General features: G+C 40.1%; 1 protein-coding gene across 1 annotated transcript in view; it reads left to right on the forward strand.

Annotated features, from left to right (window-relative positions):
- The window catches only part of LOC306978896 (protocadherin-15-like), a 227,941-nt gene that overhangs the window by 154,124 nt on the left and 51,190 nt on the right, over positions 1-22,627 (forward strand). Inside the window, exons 21-26 of the mRNA XM_079577603.1 lie at positions 1,440-1,559; positions 3,231-3,416; positions 6,315-6,545; positions 6,962-7,078; positions 10,218-10,358; positions 14,097-14,209. Of these exons, the coding sequence (XP_079433729.1) occupies positions 1,440-1,559; positions 3,231-3,416; positions 6,315-6,545; positions 6,962-7,078; positions 10,218-10,358; positions 14,097-14,209 (908 nt within the window). The remainder of the gene's footprint in view (positions 1-1,439; positions 1,560-3,230; positions 3,417-6,314; positions 6,546-6,961; positions 7,079-10,217; positions 10,359-14,096; positions 14,210-22,627) is intronic.

Consider the following 22,627-nt stretch of genomic DNA (forward strand, 5'->3'; position numbering starts at 1 on the left):
TGTCACTGATGTTCTTGGAACTCTAAAAGTGCTGTATCATGTAAAATCAAAAACTTTTTTGAGGAATAAAACCGCACTCCAACCACCAGGCTGCACTCTCATATACGTCACACAGAGTCATGGCAGAAACCTTCACCAAACTTGCTCTTATCCTTTTTGAGAACAGAGCATTTTGAAGGAATATTTAAAGGAGGGGTTTTATGCAATATCATGTTCCAATGGAGTTCTCTCATCAAAAACTAGTGGCTAATCTTAGCATCGCGGTACCAGTGAAGTGACAACACTGGGAAGGTTGTTTTATATTTAACCACGCTGGTTTATGTTTTGTGGGATTAAAACAGTTTACGCCTGGGGCTTTAATTGACAGGCCCTGGACCACTGTGGAGGCTTGTAGCCAGTCCGCATGCCCTGCAAGGGCGGGGCGTCCTGCCATGAATGGGGCAGAATGGCGATTATGCATCTAAATATCAAATCTATGAGAAGATCAGGAGGTGAAACTACTGGATTTTTTTTTGTTAGTTTTGGCTGTATTTTCTAAGGTGTAAGGTAGAGATAAAGATGTGTTTGGAACTATTACCTTTCTTTTTATCACACTTTCACAATAAGAAACATTGCTGAATGTAATACAAAACCATAAAATCTTTATAATTATTTCATGTGACTGACGAGAGTATAATCCAATGTGAAAAATGGCGCGTCAGGACTAGTTCATGAGATTGCTGCATGAAGAAATGTTGAATTACCTTGGGGAAGTGGCTGACACCAGAGAACGCATGCACTCAAGACAAGGCTGGAGTCCAAGGCCTGTGCTTGTCATCTTGTCAAAACTTTAGGAACTGAGTATCGGTCTGAAAACAGGGGCAGAGCAACAAACAAAGAGCAGGAAGGAGAGCAGCAAAACAGTAAACACTGTCATTTCGCGTTGGACAGGCTGGAGCCGCACCACTGCCAGAGCATGTTCAAAGGCAACTGGAAAATGTAGCATCACGGTAGTTGCATCTGGGGCCGTTATTGTAAGGTTGATTCAGTATTATGGATAGCTGTTACAGGAAGGGCATCTGACATAAAATCTTACTGGCTTACTGTGATGACCAACAACAAGTGCAACAAGTGTGACTTCTTTTCTGGTCAGGCAATGTAGGATTATACTTTTCATCTGGAGAGCCCATGAAAACAAATGTCAAGTAGCACTTCTGAACAATAGAAATTCAATTGGAACAAGATGGATAGAAGCTTTTAATTTGCGTGTTAGAAGTAAACCCCTGCCATGTGTAAAGCTGAATTCTCCAACATGGCTCCCCTCTCACACAGTTCACTTTTAATCAGGAGAGTGATGGCCTCCGGGGTGGCTCTATAATGAGATGTAATCGATGTCTGCTCGCTGATTGGACCGCCGCGTCTCACGGCTGTTTGTTTGTTGCTCTTGTTGTTACCTCCAGGCCACAGATCCGGACTTGGGCGAGAGCGGTCAGGTCCATTATCGCCTCGTCAACCACCAGAGACTGTTTTCCATCAACGCCACGGGAGCCATCAGCACCACCGTGCCACTGGACAGAGAGGTAATGGGGACATCAATTACGTGGCAAGATCAGGCCACAGCTGCATCATGTATGTATGTACAGTATGTATGTGTGCTTTTCATTAGTGCTTTTTGGTTAAGGAAAGCTGTAGGAAACAGGTTGTTGGACAAAAACATACAAAACTGAAGTATACCGATACATTCATAACAAAGACATTTAATGGCCTTGGAAATGCCTAATATAAGAGGAGGGAAAGTTTGGGGCGGCCCCTACCCAAACATTTCCAGGTGCAAACAAAGGCGAAACAATCCAAAGAATATAATAACCTTAATCAACGAACCAAAACAATAAACACTTAAATAACAAATGTCTTTGTGTTTTTACTGAATAGTTACAGGAGGTATTGTGTCAAATTGACTCAAGCATCACTTCAAATCATAACAACGCCGCCCAAGAAGTGACTTCCTGTTTCAATCCTGCACACCAAAATAAAAGCACCATCTTATTCATTAGTTCCGCAGTTCATTAGTTCAACCTTCTTTCTGCCTAACTATTAACTGACAAAACACTTAAAATGTTTGTATTTAATTATATTCCTGTAATGTTGCAAGTACCTGCAGAAGTAATTAATGAGCCGAGCTGTGTGCTTTTATTTTGCCATGCTGGATCGAAACAGGAAGTCACTCCTTGGGCTTGAAGTTATGTACAGAGTCAATTACATGAATTGATGAACTAATAAAACAAACACAAACAAAATCCGGAATATGTGCAGCTTACTAGACTGTTGCAATTGTGTGTGTGATAAAATGAACGGGCGAGTGGAGTGTAAAACCCACTTCGTTGCAAAAACACATACAGTGTGTGCAAATCTGGTGCCACCAAACAGGGCACAACTGCTATGATCCATCATTTCCACTAAGCCCTTTCTTTTATGTTGTCTACTCTGCTGTTGGTAGTGCTCGTTCAAGGCACAACTTGAATGAAAAGCAGAAAGAACAGGATCAGGCTTTTTTCACAAATGAGCACCGTTCAAACCGTTCACCAGCTGTTGAAAGTGAACGTCAGATTCACACAGTTTTTCTGGAGAATAGAATGATCAACATGGATGGTCAAGGTGAAAGTAAATCAATCAGATGAAGCTGTTCATGATGAAACCTAAATGTCTATGTTAAAAAGGTCTCTATCTCAAAGTAGATAGATAGATAGATAGATAGATAGATAGATAGATAGACAGATAGACAGATAGATAGATAGATAGATAGATAGATAGATAGATAGATAGATAGATAGATAGATAGATAGATAGATAGATAGATAGATAGATAGATAGATAGATAGATAGATAGATGGATGGATGGATGGATGGATGGATGGATGGATGGGAATGGCTCATGGCCTTTTTTGTTTTGTGACTGTATATGAAATGTAACACTTTTATTCTGCAAGTACTAAATGCATTAACGGCACTCCTTCCCCGCAAAAAAAAGTTTGAAATAGACTTGGTTGATTTATCTTCTTATACTGTATGTGTCTTTAATAATAATAAAAAAGGATGTACTTGAATAGTCAGGAATTTTCTGAGATTGAGATCTAGACAAAAAATAAATAAGAAAAAAAATCTCAATTCTAAATTACAAAGCAGATGAGCATTCAACCTGAAAATTTAAAAAAGTATGAAAACGCCGCGTCTTTTCCTTTGTTTTCTCTTAGGAGCGTGGACAATACTTCCTGATTGTGGAGGCCTCAGACAGCGCGGTGGACCCTCGAAGGTCCAGACTGACCCTCTTCGTCACGGTCCAGGACGTGGACGACAACAGTCCGGTTTTCACGCAGCAGCAGTACAACGTGGAGCTCCCGGAGAACAGCCCCGAAGACACAGTCATCCTGGAGCTGAAGGTGAGCGAATCCAAGGCCCCCGAGGCAATGAACTGTACTGCATTATGCATGAATGTGTTTATGAGAGCGCTTCCGGGGAGCTTTCAGTGGGCCATTTTGTGATTTCCAACGAGTGCAGCCGCAAATCTCGAGAGGAGAAATATTTGAACACATCGGCAGCAACAGTGTACTTTGCTAATAAATAGGAAACCACACCATGACTGCATATCGGAAATGTTTTATTCAACAAGGGGACGTATAATTGGACATATAAAATGTAAAACAATAAATACAGACGCTTAAAGACCCCGCACCTCTTTTTTCCCTGCTTTCATCGAGTTAATGTTGAACAATTAACCGTAGTCTGAACTCATTCCTAACTTTCCAAACGTATTACGAACATCATGAGGGTGTAAAGTGGGACTGTGTGCAAGTAATTCTAACAAAAACTAGCCTGCAGACTGCGTTGCCAGATCAGGGCAGCCAGACCCGCCCCAAAATGTCTGAAAAACATATGGTGCGGCTGGAATTTTCAATATTGTTTACTAGTTAGCAGAGCCCATGTGCTCCTGTGATCATGAGAAAACGCCCCATCTCCCTCCCTTATTGAAAAAGTATCTCACAGAGCCTTGGATTTGAGATTTTGTCACTCGAAATAGTGATTTTGATCAAAAATAGGATAGAAAAAGCCAATTATACTTTGAAAACGACAAGGCTAAAAACTGCGGACAGTTTTTTTTAACCCACAGAATGGCTTAAAAAAAACACCCAATAGGTTGCGTTCACATGACATCACAATATTCTAAAGAGCCCATAGTTTAAGAGGGGTAGGGAAACTGAGACTGACATACCGGTAACTATGGTAACTGGCAAAGTGCAGATTGTTTTGTCTTCGTTTTTTGGCTAATATCTCAGACATTACTTGAGGAATCCACATGAAACAAAAACTGCATCAAAGTTTGTTGTCTTCTCTGTCAGCACATGAACTAATGTCCAATTATTTTCCCCCGAAAGGCGTTTGAAAATGGTGAAAACATACATAAACATAAGCATGGTGTTGTCCAAAAGAAAGTAAATCCAATCACTGTCAAATACTGATGAGGACAAACATTTGGCAATTTTCATTTTGGAGATTCGTTACAAAAACTGTATTTCTCCCATAGAGTTGTATTGGCCCTGCCCTCCACCGACATTATGACATCATCACATTCTAAACCGTGAACGCCGCCTATTCTGGCAACCCTGCCTGCAAACTGCACATTAGTGCTAATGTAGCGCTTATAGATAAAAATAGATTATAATATGATTCAGAAAGTGCGTTGGCAATACTTATTTTTTACATAAATGTCTGTAAATGCTATATTCTGCTAGGGGGCAAAATACATTACTCAGAGAGGGGTTTAGGAGGGGAAATAGGTAGAGATGTTAGTCAGTGTAGAGGCGAGGAAGCTGATGTTTAGTTTATTTTTACTGCTCTTGTGGGAATAGTGATAAAGGAAGAAGGGTATTAATTTGAATATATTATGTGGATTAACTGGTAAGTGGTGGAGTGGTAGTCAAGCAGATTATGGCGTGTAAAAACTTGGAAAGAAAAGGTTATCATCCTAGACTGTATCCATAACATCTTCCAGAAGCATGCATTTTCAATCCCCCCCAAAAAAGGCAAAGATATTTCTAATTGCCTGGGCGTCTCCCCGCTTTGCCTGCAGGACTTAATTATTTCTGTTAATTTGGGCTAAAGCCACGCGGCTCGACTCATGCATTCATGTAAGCTAGCGCCTCATGTCCGCGCGCAGCTAATTGGGCTGAAGTTTAACATTCTAGTCAGAGTTTGTAAAGTATCGAGACTCAAAAAGTTTTAACCCGACAGGACGTGGCGGGACCAATTGAGTTACAAAGAGGGCGATGGTTTTCTCCTGTTTGAAATGTGTGATTGTTGCAGAGTGAAAGTGGACAGACGTGAACAGAGCAGGTGGACTGTAAAAGACCAGTACTACGGGGCAATTCACCAAGGACATAATGAAATTCCCCCAATACTCCACCACTACTGCTGCAGCTTCTGGCAAAAACATAAAATATTCACCTTACCATGAAAAATATGCTGCTCTGAAACCCTCTCTGTTCTTTTTTTGACCAGAGCTGGGAAGAGTTGTCAGAACTTGTTCTCAAGTATGGAAAAATAATAATTTTAGTGAAGCATAAAATACTCATCCTAGTGTTTGTTTGTGTAATTTAAGTCAAAGGGGTTTTCCATCGTGGACAAAGGGTTCTTGAAACAGTGCTCTAGTTTAACCTCTTACCCCCTCACTTAAAGTGCATTTTTTCCAGTTTGGCTTTACCCAAATCAGAAAGGTCCTTGGCCAGTGTAAAGGCTCATTTGAAAGCTAAGACCTGCAAAACTGATTGTAGCTGTTGTTGGGTTGTTGCCGCACTTAAATTACATTTTTTTAAGCTTTTTTGTCGTGTTTTTGTCTTTTTTGTTGTGTTTCATTTTATTTTTTTTCATGTCTTGTTTTCGTCAGTTTTTCATAGCATTTTTGTGGCGTTTTCGTCAAGTTTTTTGTCGTTCTTTTGCGGCTTTTATGTTGCTTTTTCATCACCCTTCAGTCGTGTTTTTTTTTATTGTGTTATTGTTACTTTTCTGGTACATTTTTGTCACTCTTTTGCCGCTATTTTGATGCTTTTTTTCAATGAGCTTTTAGATCTGGGTAAAGCCAAAATGGAGAAAAGGTTCTCGGTTCAGACGGGGGTTAAGCGGTTAAGTATTATCTCGTATTGTCTCTCCTCCAAGTGCTGTTAGTGATTGGTGCCAAAACCCGGGCTGCACTTAAACCTCGAAGACACATTTTGATACCTAGCTGAACTTACTTGCGAAGTCGCTCTTGGGTTTTGTCATTTCTTGCCTCTTCTTCACCCCAGGCGGTGGACGCAGACCTGGGCTCTAACCTGACGTACCGGATCAGAGCAGAGGGCTCGGACAGCGGGGTGGAGCAGCTCTTCAGAGTCGACCCTCAGACCGGAGAGCTGTCAGTGCTCAGAGTGCTGGACTATGAGGAGCTGTCTGTGTCCACATACTCCTTTATTGTGGAGGCCCTGGACACCGGTGGCACCATGCCCCCTGGACTGGCCTCTGTCACTGTTAACATCATGGTGAGGGAGGAAGTTTTTTGTTGTGTTAGACTTAGCAACATACTTCTAAGCGTTTACTTTCAGTCTCTTTGGGCTATTTGCCATTTCTGATTAACTGATGTTTTAGCTTTATTAGAAACTGCCTTCATTTTCAATTAGAAAATAAACAAGAGTTAATCACTCTTTTTTGAGCAGTACATTTAAAAAAAGTTGTATTATCTCAGGCAGCAAGATCGTTTAATAGTCTTGTCTGATCAAACAGAATAAAGATATAATGTGCCAAGAATCAAAGATCAGTAATTCCATGTAATGTCAGTGTAAACGCCTGTGATTGTCAGACTTTTTTAGTAAAATCCCACTCTAGAAATGGGCTGCCGCTCTTCCACTTAGCCCCACAGCAGCTCCATATACTCTCTATTCTTTTTTTAAATGTGCAGGACATGAACGACTTCTCCCCAGTCTTCAGCCACGAGATGTACCGAGGCATGGTCGCCCCCAACGCCCTCAAGGGGACCCTGGTTACCACGGTGACGGCCAACGACTCAGACCCTGTGGTGAGCCCCATCAAATCCCCTTCTCAACTCCCCTTATCCGAACAGTGTGATCGTGGCAGCAAAAACTACACCATGTTCCCGCCTCTCAACAGTGTCTCATATTAGCCCTTTGAGTTTCTGTCGGATCATTTTTTTTGTGATTGTAATGAATTGCTTCACTCCCAGATTGTCCCATTGCGAGCCATTGGAAAGTCGTTAACCAGACACTTAATAGGTTGTAAAATCTTCATAGCGGGGCTCTGAACTCAATGCACTTTTCAATTTGCTGTATCATTTTGCACTTTATATCCCCAAATATGGCTGCACGAAGAAGACATCTTATAGACTATTTAATTAGCATTCTCATTCAAGGAAAATGGTGTTTGAGCGTACATGTTTCAAATCATGCTTTGACTAGAACAATAACTAAATGGAGTGGGTTAGTTTTAGTAAGTTTTAGCATGTTTTGATCACTTATCATTGCTAGCCTTAGCATAAGCCATGGAAGTATGCAGCAATAATAGCTTAAGCAGTGTTGTATTGGTTAGTTGACAATAGTATCATCAAATTAGCTAATTATTTGTAAGTATTTGTAATGTGTATTTTTGGGGTGCTACAGCTGTTGAAGAAATAAACCTAATAAAAGTATTGGCAACTTTTTTTTAGCAAGAACAACATCAGCAGTCGTAGTAGCAGTTGTTGTATGACTAATGACTATAAGTCGCACTTTTCTTTCATAGTTTGGCTGGGGGTGCGACTGATACTCAGGTGCGACTTATATATCAAAATATATAATTTCACATGTTTGTTATTTTCACACTAAGAGCCGCTAGAGGGCGCCCTAGGCTTGTGTGCCAGTATATGCTACTCCTGTACCACTGAAAATTAAAAAAAAAACGGTGGGTGAGAGACTTGTGAGGGACTGGCTAAAAGCGTAGGTCACTTTTAATGCAATGAAGAAAACGGGAAAAAATGTAATTTCGAGTTAAAAGCTAGACGACCACAGCTAGAGGAACGAGTTTGCAAATGAGAGCTTGAACAACGTGATGCCGGGAGAAGCTTGTCAACGGTGCAGTTACGCCTCCATGCCCAGGTAGTTGCCAAGGCTGGTGTGACTTATACTCTGGTGTGACTTATATATGTTTTTTTCTTCTTCATAACACATTTTTTGGCTGGTGCAACTTATACTCCAGAGTGACTTATATGTTTTCTTCTCCTTCATTATGCATTTTCTGGCTGGTGTGACTTATACTCCAGAGCGACTTATATAGGTTTTTTTCTTCTTCATTCTGCATTTTTTGGCTGGACTCCAGAGCGACTTATAGTCCGGAAAATATGGTACTACAATTATCTTTTTTTGGTTAAAGCAGTACCTCTTGCCCCTAGAGGCCATAAGCGCAACTGCAGGTGTCATAGCAAGTTGCGATTTTTTAACTTATTAATTGTCTTGGAGAGTAAATACTACGCTGACAGGAAAGGCGAAGGGAGAGAGGGATTTTGTATATCCAATTGTACGATGGAAATAATTTTTTTCACTCAAACTTGGCTGTAAATACTGTTTAAAGTGATGTTAGCCCACAGTTGGCTTTGCCCGTTAGCATGTTAGCTTCTTCTTCGTGATTCCATTAGTGTGTATTGCTTGCTCCGGTCCGGTGGCAGTCAAGTTGCAAACCTGGTTTTCTGGCCAGAGACACCAGGGGGAGATGAAAGACCCACCAATCATCCCATAAACACTTGTATTACCCCCACAGGGACTACGAAAAGGATTTATTAAGGTAAACACGTTACTTAGTACTGCTTTAACTTGACAGTGCCCTCCTCCTCCCGAGTGCGCTTGCGCAAATTTGGCTATAGAAATGAATATAGTATTCTAATGGGCTCGTTCTAACTATTTTTCCACATTACCATTTTATTTACTTCTGTTTTGTGCCTGTCACACTTTTACCATATTTTTATGTCGCATTTACACTAATCTTTGAGCGAAACTGCTTCAAGGACGGCGTCTTTAAGCTAATGTTGCTATCCCGCGGCCAGACGGACTTCAATCCGAAAATCGCCCATTAGGCTGCCCATAGGCCGAAACATTACGTTCTCTACACCGGGCTATAAAAGCACTCCCGCTACTTGAAATGGACGTCCAAAGCACCTTTAATAGCGTCGGATGGATATATTTTCTTCTTGTAAATGCCATTTGTACCCTTCAGACCTCTGCAGTGCAAATCTTTGAAGGAATTTGTCAGAGTGGGGATTTTTTGCTGACTCACTATAAGCACTTACTTAATCAAGACGCTGACAGGAATGGAGTGCGTGCTGTAGATGAGCTGCTGGGAGATTGTGCAGATGAAAAATGCAAATATTTTTTTTTTTGTGCGTGCGTTTTGAATCAAAGGCAAGGAAAAAAATACCGTTTGTACTGCAGCGTGTTACTGCCGAGTATAGATAGGAAGTACTTCTAATCACCAAGCTATTACCCACTTCATCACGCTTATAGGTTAGCAGATAAGGTTTACTGCCACTATAATCTCTGCTACTACCACAATACTGCTGATACTGCAATGGCCCCCTCGCCCTCACACAAGCCTCCGCCCCCTCCACATCTCCCCCGTTATCTTCCACTTCACTAACTGTATTCTTCTGATAATGGACACCTTATAAATTGACAGAATACAGTGTTCAAAATGGATTCGTGATCGTTTTTTTTTGTTTTTTCCCCTTTCCTGTTTGTCTCCATAGCACACTAATCCCTCGCTATAATCACAGTGTCGCTGCGTGATGCGTGATGAGAATTCAAATTAGTTTAGCGCAATTAAAGAATCGAGTGAAATTAAGTGCACCTTTTACTCACAACAAAACATTTCCGCTTCTCAGCCTAAACGCCAATTTTCCATTTGTATGATGGTGTTTATGTAGTGATATTTTGGAATAATTGTTACTGTTAGCATGTCTTTAAATTATATGTATTTTGTGACATTTTGAAACGATGCGGTGCACAGTAATTAATCCCTAAGGTTAAATTAAAGTCAATTAAACCACTTCCTTTCAAATGGTTATGCAATTGTAACATGCAGGAAAGGGCAGGCTGCTTGACATTTCACTTCTCGTTTTTGCATAATTTGTTGATCCTGATTTATTTTGTGTATGTTTTTTTTTCTCTCTCTAGGGGACACCAGCGGGGTTTATCCGCTATAGAGCTGATCACAAGGCGCACCCGTATTCAGCCAGTATTTTTGAAGTGGACGAGCACAAGGGGCATGTGCTGACAAGAGTGAACCTCAATGAAGAGCCTAACCTCAAGTTCAGTGTAAGTGTGCAATTTAATATTAACCATTTGCGTTTCCTAAGGCGCTCTTTTGATGTGCATGGAGCTTAGTGCTAAGAATGCCCTCAAGCCTGGTGCATTGACGAATCGGAAAACAGTAAATGGTTGGTTCAGAAGTGCCAGAATGTTAAGTTAATGATATGATGGGTTTAGAGTTTGTATTCTGCTCAGGTGAAGTTGTTCAGCGTAATAATGGGACAAACCAGCCTGTTTTGAAAGATTCTTAAGCTGCTCATCCAAGAAACATCCACACTAATGATCCTTAAACATTCAGTAGGAGGATTCTTTAACCTGCGTGCCAAAATATGTCCCAACATCCCAAAACTGGTGACAACATGAATGCGTAAGCTCTCAGCCCACCTCCCCTCCAACTTGACCAGTATATATTTGACCTGCTGCCAAGAAAGATAATCAGAGCTGACAAAGCTTCTCTGATGACATGCGAAAAGTCTAACACTTAAACTGACTACCTAGTACTGATGACAAGAACACGACATACAGTTGTGCTCAAAAGTCCACATACCCTGGCAGGATTTTTTGACAATTTTTCAAAGCATATGAATTATGAAAGATAGTTAGCGGTTGTGTGAAGCCATTTGTGGTGGAAAAATGGAGTTTGCACTTTTTAAATCATAATGAAAAAAAGAAAGGACTAATAATGACCCTGATCAAAAGTTTATGATCAAGAGGAATGGGCTGTACCATTATCTAAAGAACCTTCTGCACAACTACCACAAAAGACAAGGGGAAATACACAGAACTGGGGTATGTAAACTTTGGATCAGGGTCATTTCGGTACTTTCTTTATTCATTATGATTTAAAAGAGCAAATTCATTTTTTTCATCACAAATGGCTTCACACAATCACTAACTTTGAAAAATTGTCAAAAAATGTTTAAAAACTCTGCCAAGGTATGTAAACTTTTGAGTCTCTAGAGCTACTTTTCCCTCCTGCAGCTACTGAGCATTCAAACGATTCATAATCACCCCTTTACATGCTGATAATTCCTACATAGTAATGATATAAAAAGTGAATTGGATGAAGTCAGTTATACTGTGATACATTCTTGTGTGGAGAACAGGGGTCCAAGCAAAAAGAGTATAGGTCAAGCAGGTTGGAATATTAGGTGCTGTATTATTTAGAGTGACAAAAGTAATAGCAAAGAAAGATGAACTTCACAGTGAGACGGAGCAGAGCTATTAGTCTCTTTGAGAGAGAATTGAAAAAGAGATTCTTAATCTCAATGGGACTGTCCTTGTTAAACAAAGGTCAATCAACAATAAAATGAAAAAGCATGGATAAGAGTGAGTACATTAGAGGAGTAATTGGCTTGATATCTGGTGAAGGGTCTGGGTATTGTACTGCTTGTGGTGCGAGTAAGGCAGTAGTTAACCTCAAGATGTATTTATTTATTTTCTCGGGGGGGGGGGGGGGGGGTTACTGGAATCTCTATTGTTCAGGAGAATGAATGAATAGATCATGAATATAAAACAAGGAGGATGCTGAGGTTGGCAAGATGTTTGGAGGAAGACCTCAAGGTTTTAGTTTCCTTATCCTAATTTTTTCAGCAAATTTGATAAATAATCTTCAAAACTGTTATGAAACATTTACCAATCCAATGAGCGAGTCAAAAAGTTATCCAGAGAGAGATTGAAATCACAATAAATTTCGACTGCGAGCTCAGTGCACGTCTTAAATACAGCAGGCAGCACTCCTTAATTTTATTCCTAATCAATCACATTGATTCTGTAAACACTGGCACCCGCACTGTAGTCAATAGAGACATCATTACAGGAAAAAACAACATTCATCTGAAGTATCCAACTGCAAGTTTGGGCTGAGGGAGCAGGATTTAGTGGGAGGAGGACATTAAGACATCACAGAAATCAAGACATTAACAGTGATTTATCAAATGGTTTCTGCACAGACACGGTCTTGAATACGTTTGGGGCACATCACAGAATATAAATGTGACCATCGTGCAAAACGCTTTATTCAGAGCAAAGAGCAAAGACGTGGAAGAGTTCTTTTGGAAAATCAATGAACAAAAAAAAAGCACAGTACAGTATGTAGCCATTCAACACATTTAGTAGTTTTTCCCACTACTATCGATTCATGTTGATGTTGTGTTATTGGGCAAGAGTCAGACACTCTGTCTGCAGCAACGTGTGAATTTCTGGGATCCAATCACATATGATGATTACTGTTATTGTTATATTCAATACCCCCATTTGAGAGTTCTAATCACTCGTTCTGTCAAACAAAGTATGCCATTGTGTCTTTGTTAAAACTACCTTGAAAGAGTCTTGGGGCTATGCTAATTCCAGTTTTTCACTGGCCTCTAATTAGCACTACAAGGATTTGCTTCACCCCGAGGGATTAATTCTACCTTGTTCGCACCCCGTTATTCAAGGCACGCTTGTCAAACTGTTTGCAACTCCCAGATTAGTCCTAAATGGTTTTACTTAAACTTAATTTTCTGCTTCATATCATAGCAGAAAGACTAAACGCTAAAAAAAGGTTTTCATTTCACACAGTCAGTGTGCACAGGCTCAAAGAATAACAAGTATGTATTTTTATAAAGCTCTTAACAAAATGATTTTACAATGAAGGATCTGGTTGCAGTAGCTCCGGCTAAGATAAAAGGTGTGAGAAAACTTTCGCACACTTGTGGGACAGACACTGCACATTCTCACTTTGGACATAAAGAACTTCCATGCATTATTATTGCTTTGTTATGGTCATATTTCAAAATGAGGTCTAGATCTCGAGTTTAAATGATGGGAAATCAATACATTAAGTGAAATAAATAAAGTTCAGTGAATGAAGTTGAATTAAAGGGACTATACAGAGTGTGTTAAAATTATGTATTTTCCTCCCCCTACATGTTCCAACAATGTCCTAAAGCGTAGAATGAGCTCAGACCTGTTCACCACAACTGCCTCTAAAATCCTGCACTGTCACTCAAAAAGTTGTTCATTTGGGTCCGAAGTGCCGTCATGCACGGGCTTTGCCTGGCCTGCCAGACACTCCTTTCTGTTCAAAAGAAGAACCGTCTGGACAGCTCCTCGCAGCCTATCATTTCACGATTTTACCCACATCGGTCCAATCGCGCACCGAGAGGCGGGACTTCATTACCCCAAGAGGCGGAAGCCGTCACCACACTACCAAAACAATAGAGATGGCGTGTGCGGCGAGTGATGTTTTCTTCTGCTCTTTCGTCTGTTTTCAATCATTTAAAAAAAATGTAATAAGAAACAGCGTTTGAAGCGTTCCTCGTAAACAAGGACATTTTTGGAAAGGCTTGTTGCTGCAACGTATCTAGCGTTGCTCTGATTGGTTGATGCCGTCTGTCAATCACGCCCACCGGGAAATCGTTGAGATCATGCTTGCTCCCAGACTATATGTCTTGACATATCTATGAAAAAGCATGTAGTTTGGCAGGCCAGGCAAGCACGGGCTTAATATTGAAAATAACAGTTACACGTATGACCTGAGGTGGCAGTAGTTGGTATAAAATGGCCAACTTAGTGATAAAAAATAATGCTGCTGGGAATTCCCAATTAGCGTTATTTTAAACCAATGGGGATTTTATACACTCAGTTTAACATTCACAGTCAAATATTCTGTTGCTGCATTGTGTTAAAGGCCATATTTTAGGCCAGGTTATATTGATCTCTACAAACTGACATCTGTTTTTGTTGCTGTTTGTTGAACAGTTGGTGGTGGTTGCCTATGACGACGGCGTCCCCATAAAGAAAAGCACAGCGCTGGTGGAGATCACTGTGCTGCAGCCTTCAGTCATCCCAGTCTTCACTCAGGAGGAATACAGGTACACGCTCTCTATGCAAAGGGCCTATTGTGCGAGACTATATAGGTTGGCCCATGGCATAGCTGCGCACAGTTGGAGCGCAAATGGCTTTTTCCTGCTCACTGTTAGGTCTCATGGTGATAATTGATTTTGCACAGACGTCAGATGAATAATGTTTCAAATTTGGATGGCTTCCATTGTGATGGGAACTCTCGTATCTGTCCAAATGCTTTTTTATGTGCACGGTAACATATGCTACAGTTCCACAGATAATACAATGAAAAGAATTACATTCACACATCATTATGTGAGCAGGGAGTGGACAGGACGCGGCGAAGGATGCTACTGTAGATATTTCATCATTTTTAGTGACATTTCCTGCCGTTTAAATCGGCGCACGTGCACATTATCGGAGCGCGACACACACTCTGCATAACAAGTCATTTTGTTGTTCATCATTTTGTTGAATTTATTCTTTAGTTTTATATGAAAAGTTTCACAGTGTGTGCTGCTGCGCTGCATCTCTCCTCTTTGTCCCTCTCTGTCTTGGAAAAAACCCACTCATTACCGCCTCATGTTTACGTAAATGTCATTCATAACTCACTTTACGATGTCTTTTATGGTGAGATGGAGGCGTGGGGAGCTCATGACGGGAGTTGGATTCATGGGTTCATATCAGTCAATGGCGTACACAAGGCGCAGTAACCAGACTAGCCAAAAGTGGGCTGTATGCCAGTGTTAGATAGAAACATGGAAGTAGACCTTAATATTACTACCATGTCCTTCACAAATGATCAAGTATAAAGTTTGGCTCAGCGTTATTGACAGGCGAACACTCTCCGGACATTTACCTGACATCTGTGTTGTGATTGTGTCCCTGTTATGCTTTATTTTCATGGGCCACATTAGACTGTGACTGTTACAATTGCTGTAAAAATTGCCCATAATTCCTGATTACGCTGTTCGGCAGGTAACATATTTTCCTGTGAGATCAGTTACTATCAAACGCAATGCATGCTTTGCAAAATGACAGACTGTGGTTAGGCTGAGGTTGCTTAATGATTTATGGTGTTTAATTTCATAATGTTTAGAGTCTTGAGACCAGTGTTGTGTGATTTTGTGTCTAATTAAGTGCTGTTTATGTGAATAATGAAACTAAATTAATGGCATATGCAGTGGGCTTGGGGGCGGGAGGGGTCATGCGTGCTAATTGGAGTTATCTGGTGGCTACAGCTGTTGTTATTCACAATACTGCTGCGGCTTATGCTTCCTCTTAAATCATTGTCACTGACATAGAGGAACTATTGTCCTGTTGCTTGAAAAGATTCTGAAACAGATGTGGTCACATCCAGAAAAAAAAACAAAAAACATCAAAGATATTCAATGCTCTTTATCGTATTATGCTTTTTTATTTTTATTTTGGTGGTTAAAAAAGGCCATATTGAACAATCAATCAATCGTTTTGTAGAGCTCACAACAGGTGTTGCTTCACAGGACTGCACAAACTTTAGGACAATGAAACAAAACAATAAACAAGACAATTTGAGCAGCAGATGGTGGTGTCCCGGTCCTTAGACCCTCTACTGCCCTGGAGAAGTTCAAAGATTATTGAAAGGTGCACTAGCGGCTCAAAACACAGCTCCAGGTATGTTTTTGATGAGAGAGCATCATTGTAACAAAACTACTAATTTGGGAAGCCATAATTTATTTTTCGGTGAAAACTGCTCAATGAATGTATAAAGCTAAAATTAAGCGACTACCTCTAAAAATTCAACAGTTGATTTCTGAAAAAGAGGGAAAATATAATTTGAGGGGCTTGGATCAATTTAAAATTGCCCATGCCTGGACATCCAGAAAAAGTGTGTCCTTTTGTGGTCCTAAAATATGGAATAAACTTCATGCAGACCTCAAACGATGTCCAAATATGAGACAGTTTAAGTATCGATACAAAGAATGGATATATGGTATGTATCTGAAGAAAATATATGACCTTTCATGTTCAGCTGTTGTGATGTAAACCAGATGTTGATTGGAAAGGTAGTATTCACAATGTATCCCTGATAACTTGGATTTAGATCACAGTTCTCAAATGATTGTTATAAGGAAGCCTTGTAAGTAAATAGATGCTGAGAGTACTTAAAAGGGGTGGGACTAAATAAGTGTTTACTTCCCCCCACTCCTTGTTCTGCGCTTTACAGTCAGTGCCATCGGTCCCTAAACCTGCCACCAACCACGCACTGCACAGGCCAGGAGGCGGAAAGTGTCTTGTACAAGGAGACTTGAACCTTTTGATATCATCTGAGCCACTGTTGCTCCCAGAAGATGAACACAAACTTTCTAACCTTTGCCACCAGATAATGTGGTAAATGATCTGCCATATACATGCAGTCCTTTTTAAATGGAGAAGTCTCCTCAGTAGGTTTAGTTATAGGGGCTCTCGTAGCAGCAAGAGTGACTTCAAACTAATTTGAAAATAAATTGGATGCTTAATCTTAGCTACTTTGTGACTAGCAGCCTGAAGTGGCCATATGTCATCGAAATTGTGCCACAGTAAATTGTCCTATATTTATATTATTGTAAAGTAATGTCCATTTTCCCCCGTTGCACAGCTATTATCCACTTCATTATAATCTAGACGCTCCACGTTCCATCTACTCTATCCATACTATCAAATCAGTCATGCTCTTCCAAAGTAATGACTTTTTTAGAAGTTATGCCAAATTTAGGAGCAATATCTTTACACATTTTTAGAGGGGGGAAAAAATGCAGAGACGTCAAGCCTTGTCTTTCACAGAGAGCCGAGTAAAACCAACATCTATTTTTAGGAAAAGGGTTGGAGGCAAAAGAGAGAGAGGCATGTCAGCCAGCTATATAATACTGCCTTTATGAATATGTAACATAGCTCCCAGCCAAAAGTGCTTGTGAGAGTGCATTTTACCGGCCTACTGTTTGTGCCTTGAAAGCATCGTAAACTGTACTGTGGAAATCATGTCTATTGTATCAATATACACACACCTACATACACCTGTGTGCCATGTATCAGGCAAGGAATACACAGAGACGTGTGCTTAAGTTCCTCAAGCTTTTCAGAAAGTCTTTAAATGAGTGGTAGTGGGTGGGGATAGTCATAGTAATATACGTAATGGTGTAGTGCTGTGATTCCCAAAGCTTAAGTGTGGATCCTCAGAGCTCCTTAAATACTTTGCTCCATCAGGTTTCTTAGAACTGAAGTAGAAGTGTAGCACTGTACTTCTTTATCTTCTATTCTATTGTTAATAAGTAGTGATATTAATTTAACCTCTTATCCCCCGCCTTAACTGAGCGCGCATTTTCTCCAGTTTTACTCAAATCTAAAAGGAATAAGGCCAGGGTAACGCCTCATTTGAAAACTAAGACCTACAGAACTTTTTCTTCATGTCGTCTTCACTTTTTTCACATCTAATTTTTGCCACATTTTTGTTGCTCTTTTGTTGATTTTTTGTGGCTTTTTTTTTATGACGTTATCATATTTGTGCCAGTTTTTGTCGAGTTTTTGTCACCTTTTTTTGTCACTTTTTTTTGTACTTTCATCACTTTTGTTGTCACTTTTTGGAGAAAATTTGCTCGGTGCAGGTGGGGGTTAAGAGGTTAATCCACTTTATACCTGTCACTGAAGGGAGTCGCCAGCATCCACTGGTCATTGAGAGAAAAGGGGGGTTGTAATAGGGCTGCAGTATCATCATTGTTCCTTGTGAAAACAGAATTTTACTTATTATTACTAATATCAAGCAGTAAGAAATTATTAACCAGGACTGAATACATTTCGCGCTTTTTGTTTCCTTTTTTTTGGTTCATTTAGCAAGTGAGAGATTATTTCTTCCTTTTATTTGCACAAAAGGGCGCTTGCAACCCAATTCCCTGTTGCATTCATTGTGTGCAGTGTCTCTGAATCAGTCATGCATGTTTTATTCAATAGGAGTTTACCTCTGGACCACTGAGGTTCAGGAGCTGACTAATACTGCTTAATGAATTTGTAAGGTTTCGACAGACAGGCTTCTGGCCACAGGCAAACCAATTAGAATATTGATTCACTATGGAAAAGAAAAAAGAATATGGTAAACGCGGCTGAACATATTTAAGTTAAAAAAAAAACAGGTTCAATGCTTTACATTGTTTTAAAGTAAAAATCCAGTCATAGAAGATCAGACTTTCAATTCTTTATTATTTATTAGGATTCCCATTAGCTCCCACAAGTTGTTGCTAGTCGTCCTGGGGTCCTGACATAATCATTTCTTTGCCATAGCTGTACCTTAGCCCATCATGCTGACAATGTGATTAATTTGATCTGACCAAGATAATGATGACTGATCTAGTCTGATACCCAACAGCTTTACTTTTGAGACCTGCTCCACAGTGCTCCCCCTAGTGATGAAGAGCATTGGTATCTGGTGGAGCACACTTTTTGTTAAATGCAATCCATTTTGTTTTAGACGTGTTTAGTACCAAGTTATTCGTTTTGACCCACTTCACTGCCAGGTTTAGCTCATGCTGTAAGGTACTGTTCAGTTCAAATATTGTGGGTGACGAGGAAAACAGAGTAGCGTCATCAGCATTGGAAAGTCATGAATGGACATAGAAAATAAAAGTGGGCCCATACAGCTCCCTTGAGGCAAACCGCATGATGTCATGCAATGATTTGAACACTGCTTTATGCAAATATTATTCTGTAGAATATGTTAATGTAAGTTCTTTGTAAGGGTTTTTTTTTTTTTACTTTTATTGAAGCCTTTAAAAGACTTAGTCAGCTAATTTGATTAGCCCTGTGGCAGGCTGAACGTTTATACTTCCCCGGTAGGAAGGAGTTAGACTTGATATGGGCTCTATAATCTACACTCACCTAGTTAAATGGCTTAATGCCTATATCCATGCCCACATTGGGTCATCACTTGCTCACTCTGACCTGGGTTGTGACAGTCTCATTACCATGAATTGCCTTGGATGTTGTGATCTTGATTTAGAGCTGAAGTTTGATTTAGAGCTTTTTTTAAATAGAGGGCAAACTTAGCCTTAGGTCTCGCTGTCTGTTCTTACACTAAAGGTTGTAGAAAAGGGAGATCCTTTTAATCTGTGATTGAAGAAAAGGAAAGGAAAGTATTAAATCTTGTAAAATAACGATTACAAATAACGATTACATGTAGCAGTGAGCCTGTGTTTTGTAAGGCATCTTGTACAGTCTGCTGATACCGATCTATGTACATATGTATGTATGTATATATGTAGGTGTTGTAACGCGCCCGTCGCCCATGCCATGTATTCTCTTTGAAGCTCTACCTGCCTAACACCAGGGCCCTCCTCATTGTAGCGCTGCTTCTTCCAGACTTGCTAAAGTGCTGACTTCCACACAACTGCGTCGAAGGTTGTTTACATCCTCTTACCTCTGGGGCACAGGCCAGAAACCGGCTCAAATTCACACACACAGCCCCGGTGAAAGTGAAGACGAAATGAGAAGTCAGCATTGCAACCTTTTATCAGCGAGGTTTGACAAATGCAAACAGGATTTATGAATGCAATGTACATGTGCAACTTTGGTCTAACAATCCTGTTTTCTATTGATTTACACAACTCATAAAGATTATTGCCTCAGAATGCTTCCTGTGTGTGCATATGTTGTATTTAACAGCTGTCAAGGGATGCAGTGTGTACAAAGGGATTTTCTCAAAGTGGGAAAATGCATTTGTATTTGTAGGGTGTATGTATGTGTATGTATGTCTTGCAAAATTACTAAAGAAGTGATGTTGTGCCCTAAACCACGTCTGTTTGTTCCTAGAGAGAGAGAAATAACAGGGAATTTATTTCCATATACATGTATTGTTTTCATTAAGAGAAGTCGTTCTTTTATGCAAAGTTTAATCACAAAGGCTCTGTAAAAAAAAAAGAGCAAAGTTTCTGTAATGAATTCTTGAACTGATTAAATTCAGAATAAAGGAACAACTTTGTCTGGTTATAACCAGGACAGTTAACAGAACGACTGTGTAAAGGTGAACCAAAGCTTAGCGCTCAACCTCACCCTAAGATATGAGGCATGACCTCAACATGATGTCAACATGACCTGCATGAAGAGCAATTGAAACCTTTAATGGACTTTTTTGAAAGTGGGACTCACAAATGCCACTTTTCAGGAGTCAGGACTGATTAAAGCATTTTACAATGGCCAATTTCCAAATCATGTCACTTCAAACTTAATGCGACAGTGAAGCCTCTACTACTCCCATACTAGGGATGTTCATGATTAATCAGTTAATCGATTAATAGTCATTATGAGCATAATCGATTAAAAAGTATGTTAACAGTTACTAGTTACGCTGTATGTTAGGGAAAAATACAGTATAATCAAAGTGCAAATAAGCATACAATGTGGCATCTGTTGAAGTTTACAAACCTATTATTAGTATTTTGGTTTGTAATTCATGGTTTGATGATTATTATATTACAATATTGTTGCTATAAAATGTCCTGTACAATGACACTAAGCCGGTGATGAACAGTTAATCGCTAATCGTTTGATAAAGTAACCACATAATAAATGAATGAAATTGAGCAGAATGTGCATCCCTATCCTTTACCATTTTTCTATTTGTTGAATTGCATTTCTTTTCAGGACTAACATAACATCTGAAGGCAACAAATAAAGCACTTGCTTTTACATTTGGCTCAGATTCCTGCTGAAACTTCGTCCAAAAGACAAGATCAGGCCCAAAAGCAGTTTGGAAAGAGAGACATTTTTCTAAATCTATTAATTCATCTTTTCAATTGGTACTAAACTGTTGGACATATTTCAAAGGAAGCCTGTATTTATTGAGCACATCCACTCTCGCATTGACAAAGCCGCTCACAAAGCCATCATAATGACACCGGAGCGTTTCAATGCGGCACAGTTATTCTCTGTTTGAACAATTCACTCTGTAGGTCTCTCATGTAAAGCGATTAACAAGCCCGTGACACTTGTACCATGTTTGCAGCCTGTTTTATAAGCTCTATATCTCCCTGTTCTCCTTACACCCCTCTCTCCCTTCTGTCTTGTCTCTAGGCCATTGGCGCACCTGCAGAATTAGTATGCCGTCTGAATCGCGCACGCACACAAGCACAGTTACACCCAGTGGCAATTTTCACCATTAGTTTAAGTGAGAAAAATTATGCCTTCTTATAGATAATCGAAATCTACAAAACGCCCCTTAATCTTGCCTGTGATTGCCGCCACCTCCTGCGCACACAGAATGCCTCAGAGCTAGCGACTTTGTTAATAAATCTAATTAGAAAATGGGTAGCCAAGTTAAGAGGCAAAACACTTGGAAAAGACATCAAAGTGTTGTTTTGCTAATCAGTAAATTGCGATAGTAAAGTGTTGCTTTGTCTTGCGTCATAAATCCGTGTCAGATCGCACATTATGAGGAGGAGTTGGACAAATGAGCAGTTTCTCACCATTCACTTGTATAAGAAACAATAGCGAGTGACTAGAAGTTTGGAGATCCATCATGGAAGAGGCAATTAACACCTAACTGTCAAACGCTATCATTTGCATCGAATTTTCAATATACGGCTTGATCAAAGAAGTCGTTCCTCCAGAGGGTTTTGTCGCCAGCATCAGATTTATGATGTTTAGAAGACGGTTTTGGCATCTGCTTAACATCAGCTATTAAAACACACAGTGAGGCGCAGATAGTTTGAGAATGTCTAACAAAAAAATGAGATTGTATAGCCTTTTTGATACATTATCCAGATTTGATGTTGCAGTTGTTGATTCTGAAAACCCTCTGGTCTGCAGAAAAAAGGGATCCCACAATCAACCGTTTCGTTTGCATCTTTGTTCAGTAAAGGCTGTGTTTCTTTCATATAAACGTTGTAGTACAAAAACACTCTTAGAGGAGGTGACACTGGCGTCCAAACTTTTCTCATTAAAGTTTGAAAGCGAAGGTGAAGCCCGCACGATTCCAAAAGCCAGGGTAAAACCTCGTCTTTGTTGTTCCGCACCCAAAGCTCCTCTGTCTCGGCTTGTATATTGCCCCGAATGGCTTGTCATACCCCACAAAACATGTCACACGGGACACATGTTTCTAATACGCGCCGTATTTTTTTGAAATGGAAAAAGATTACTGCCTCCAATACAGGGGGAGACATTTTCTTGTGATGCACTTGTACTTCTGCTTTGTTTTCCGTTTCTGTACGGGTTGGACATACTTGAACAGAGATGGCATCAAGGGGAAATCAGAAATAACACTGTAATTAAGTTTTATTTTTCTCTTTAACCTCTTAACCCCCCGCCTTGCTCCTTCTGTGCCAAGGAAACAGAAGGAGTCCACGAAGGGGGTGGGAGAGTCCAGGGCGTCAGGGCGAGGGGAGACGGTGGGGCTGAGTCTTTTCTGAAGTCATGATCATCTCCACTGTCTTCTGGGCGTTCAGCTC

Source organism: Gobius niger (assembly GCF_951799975.1).
Source record: "Gobius niger genome assembly, chromosome: 19".
NCBI lineage: Eukaryota > Metazoa > Chordata > Actinopteri > Gobiiformes > Gobiidae > Gobius > Gobius niger.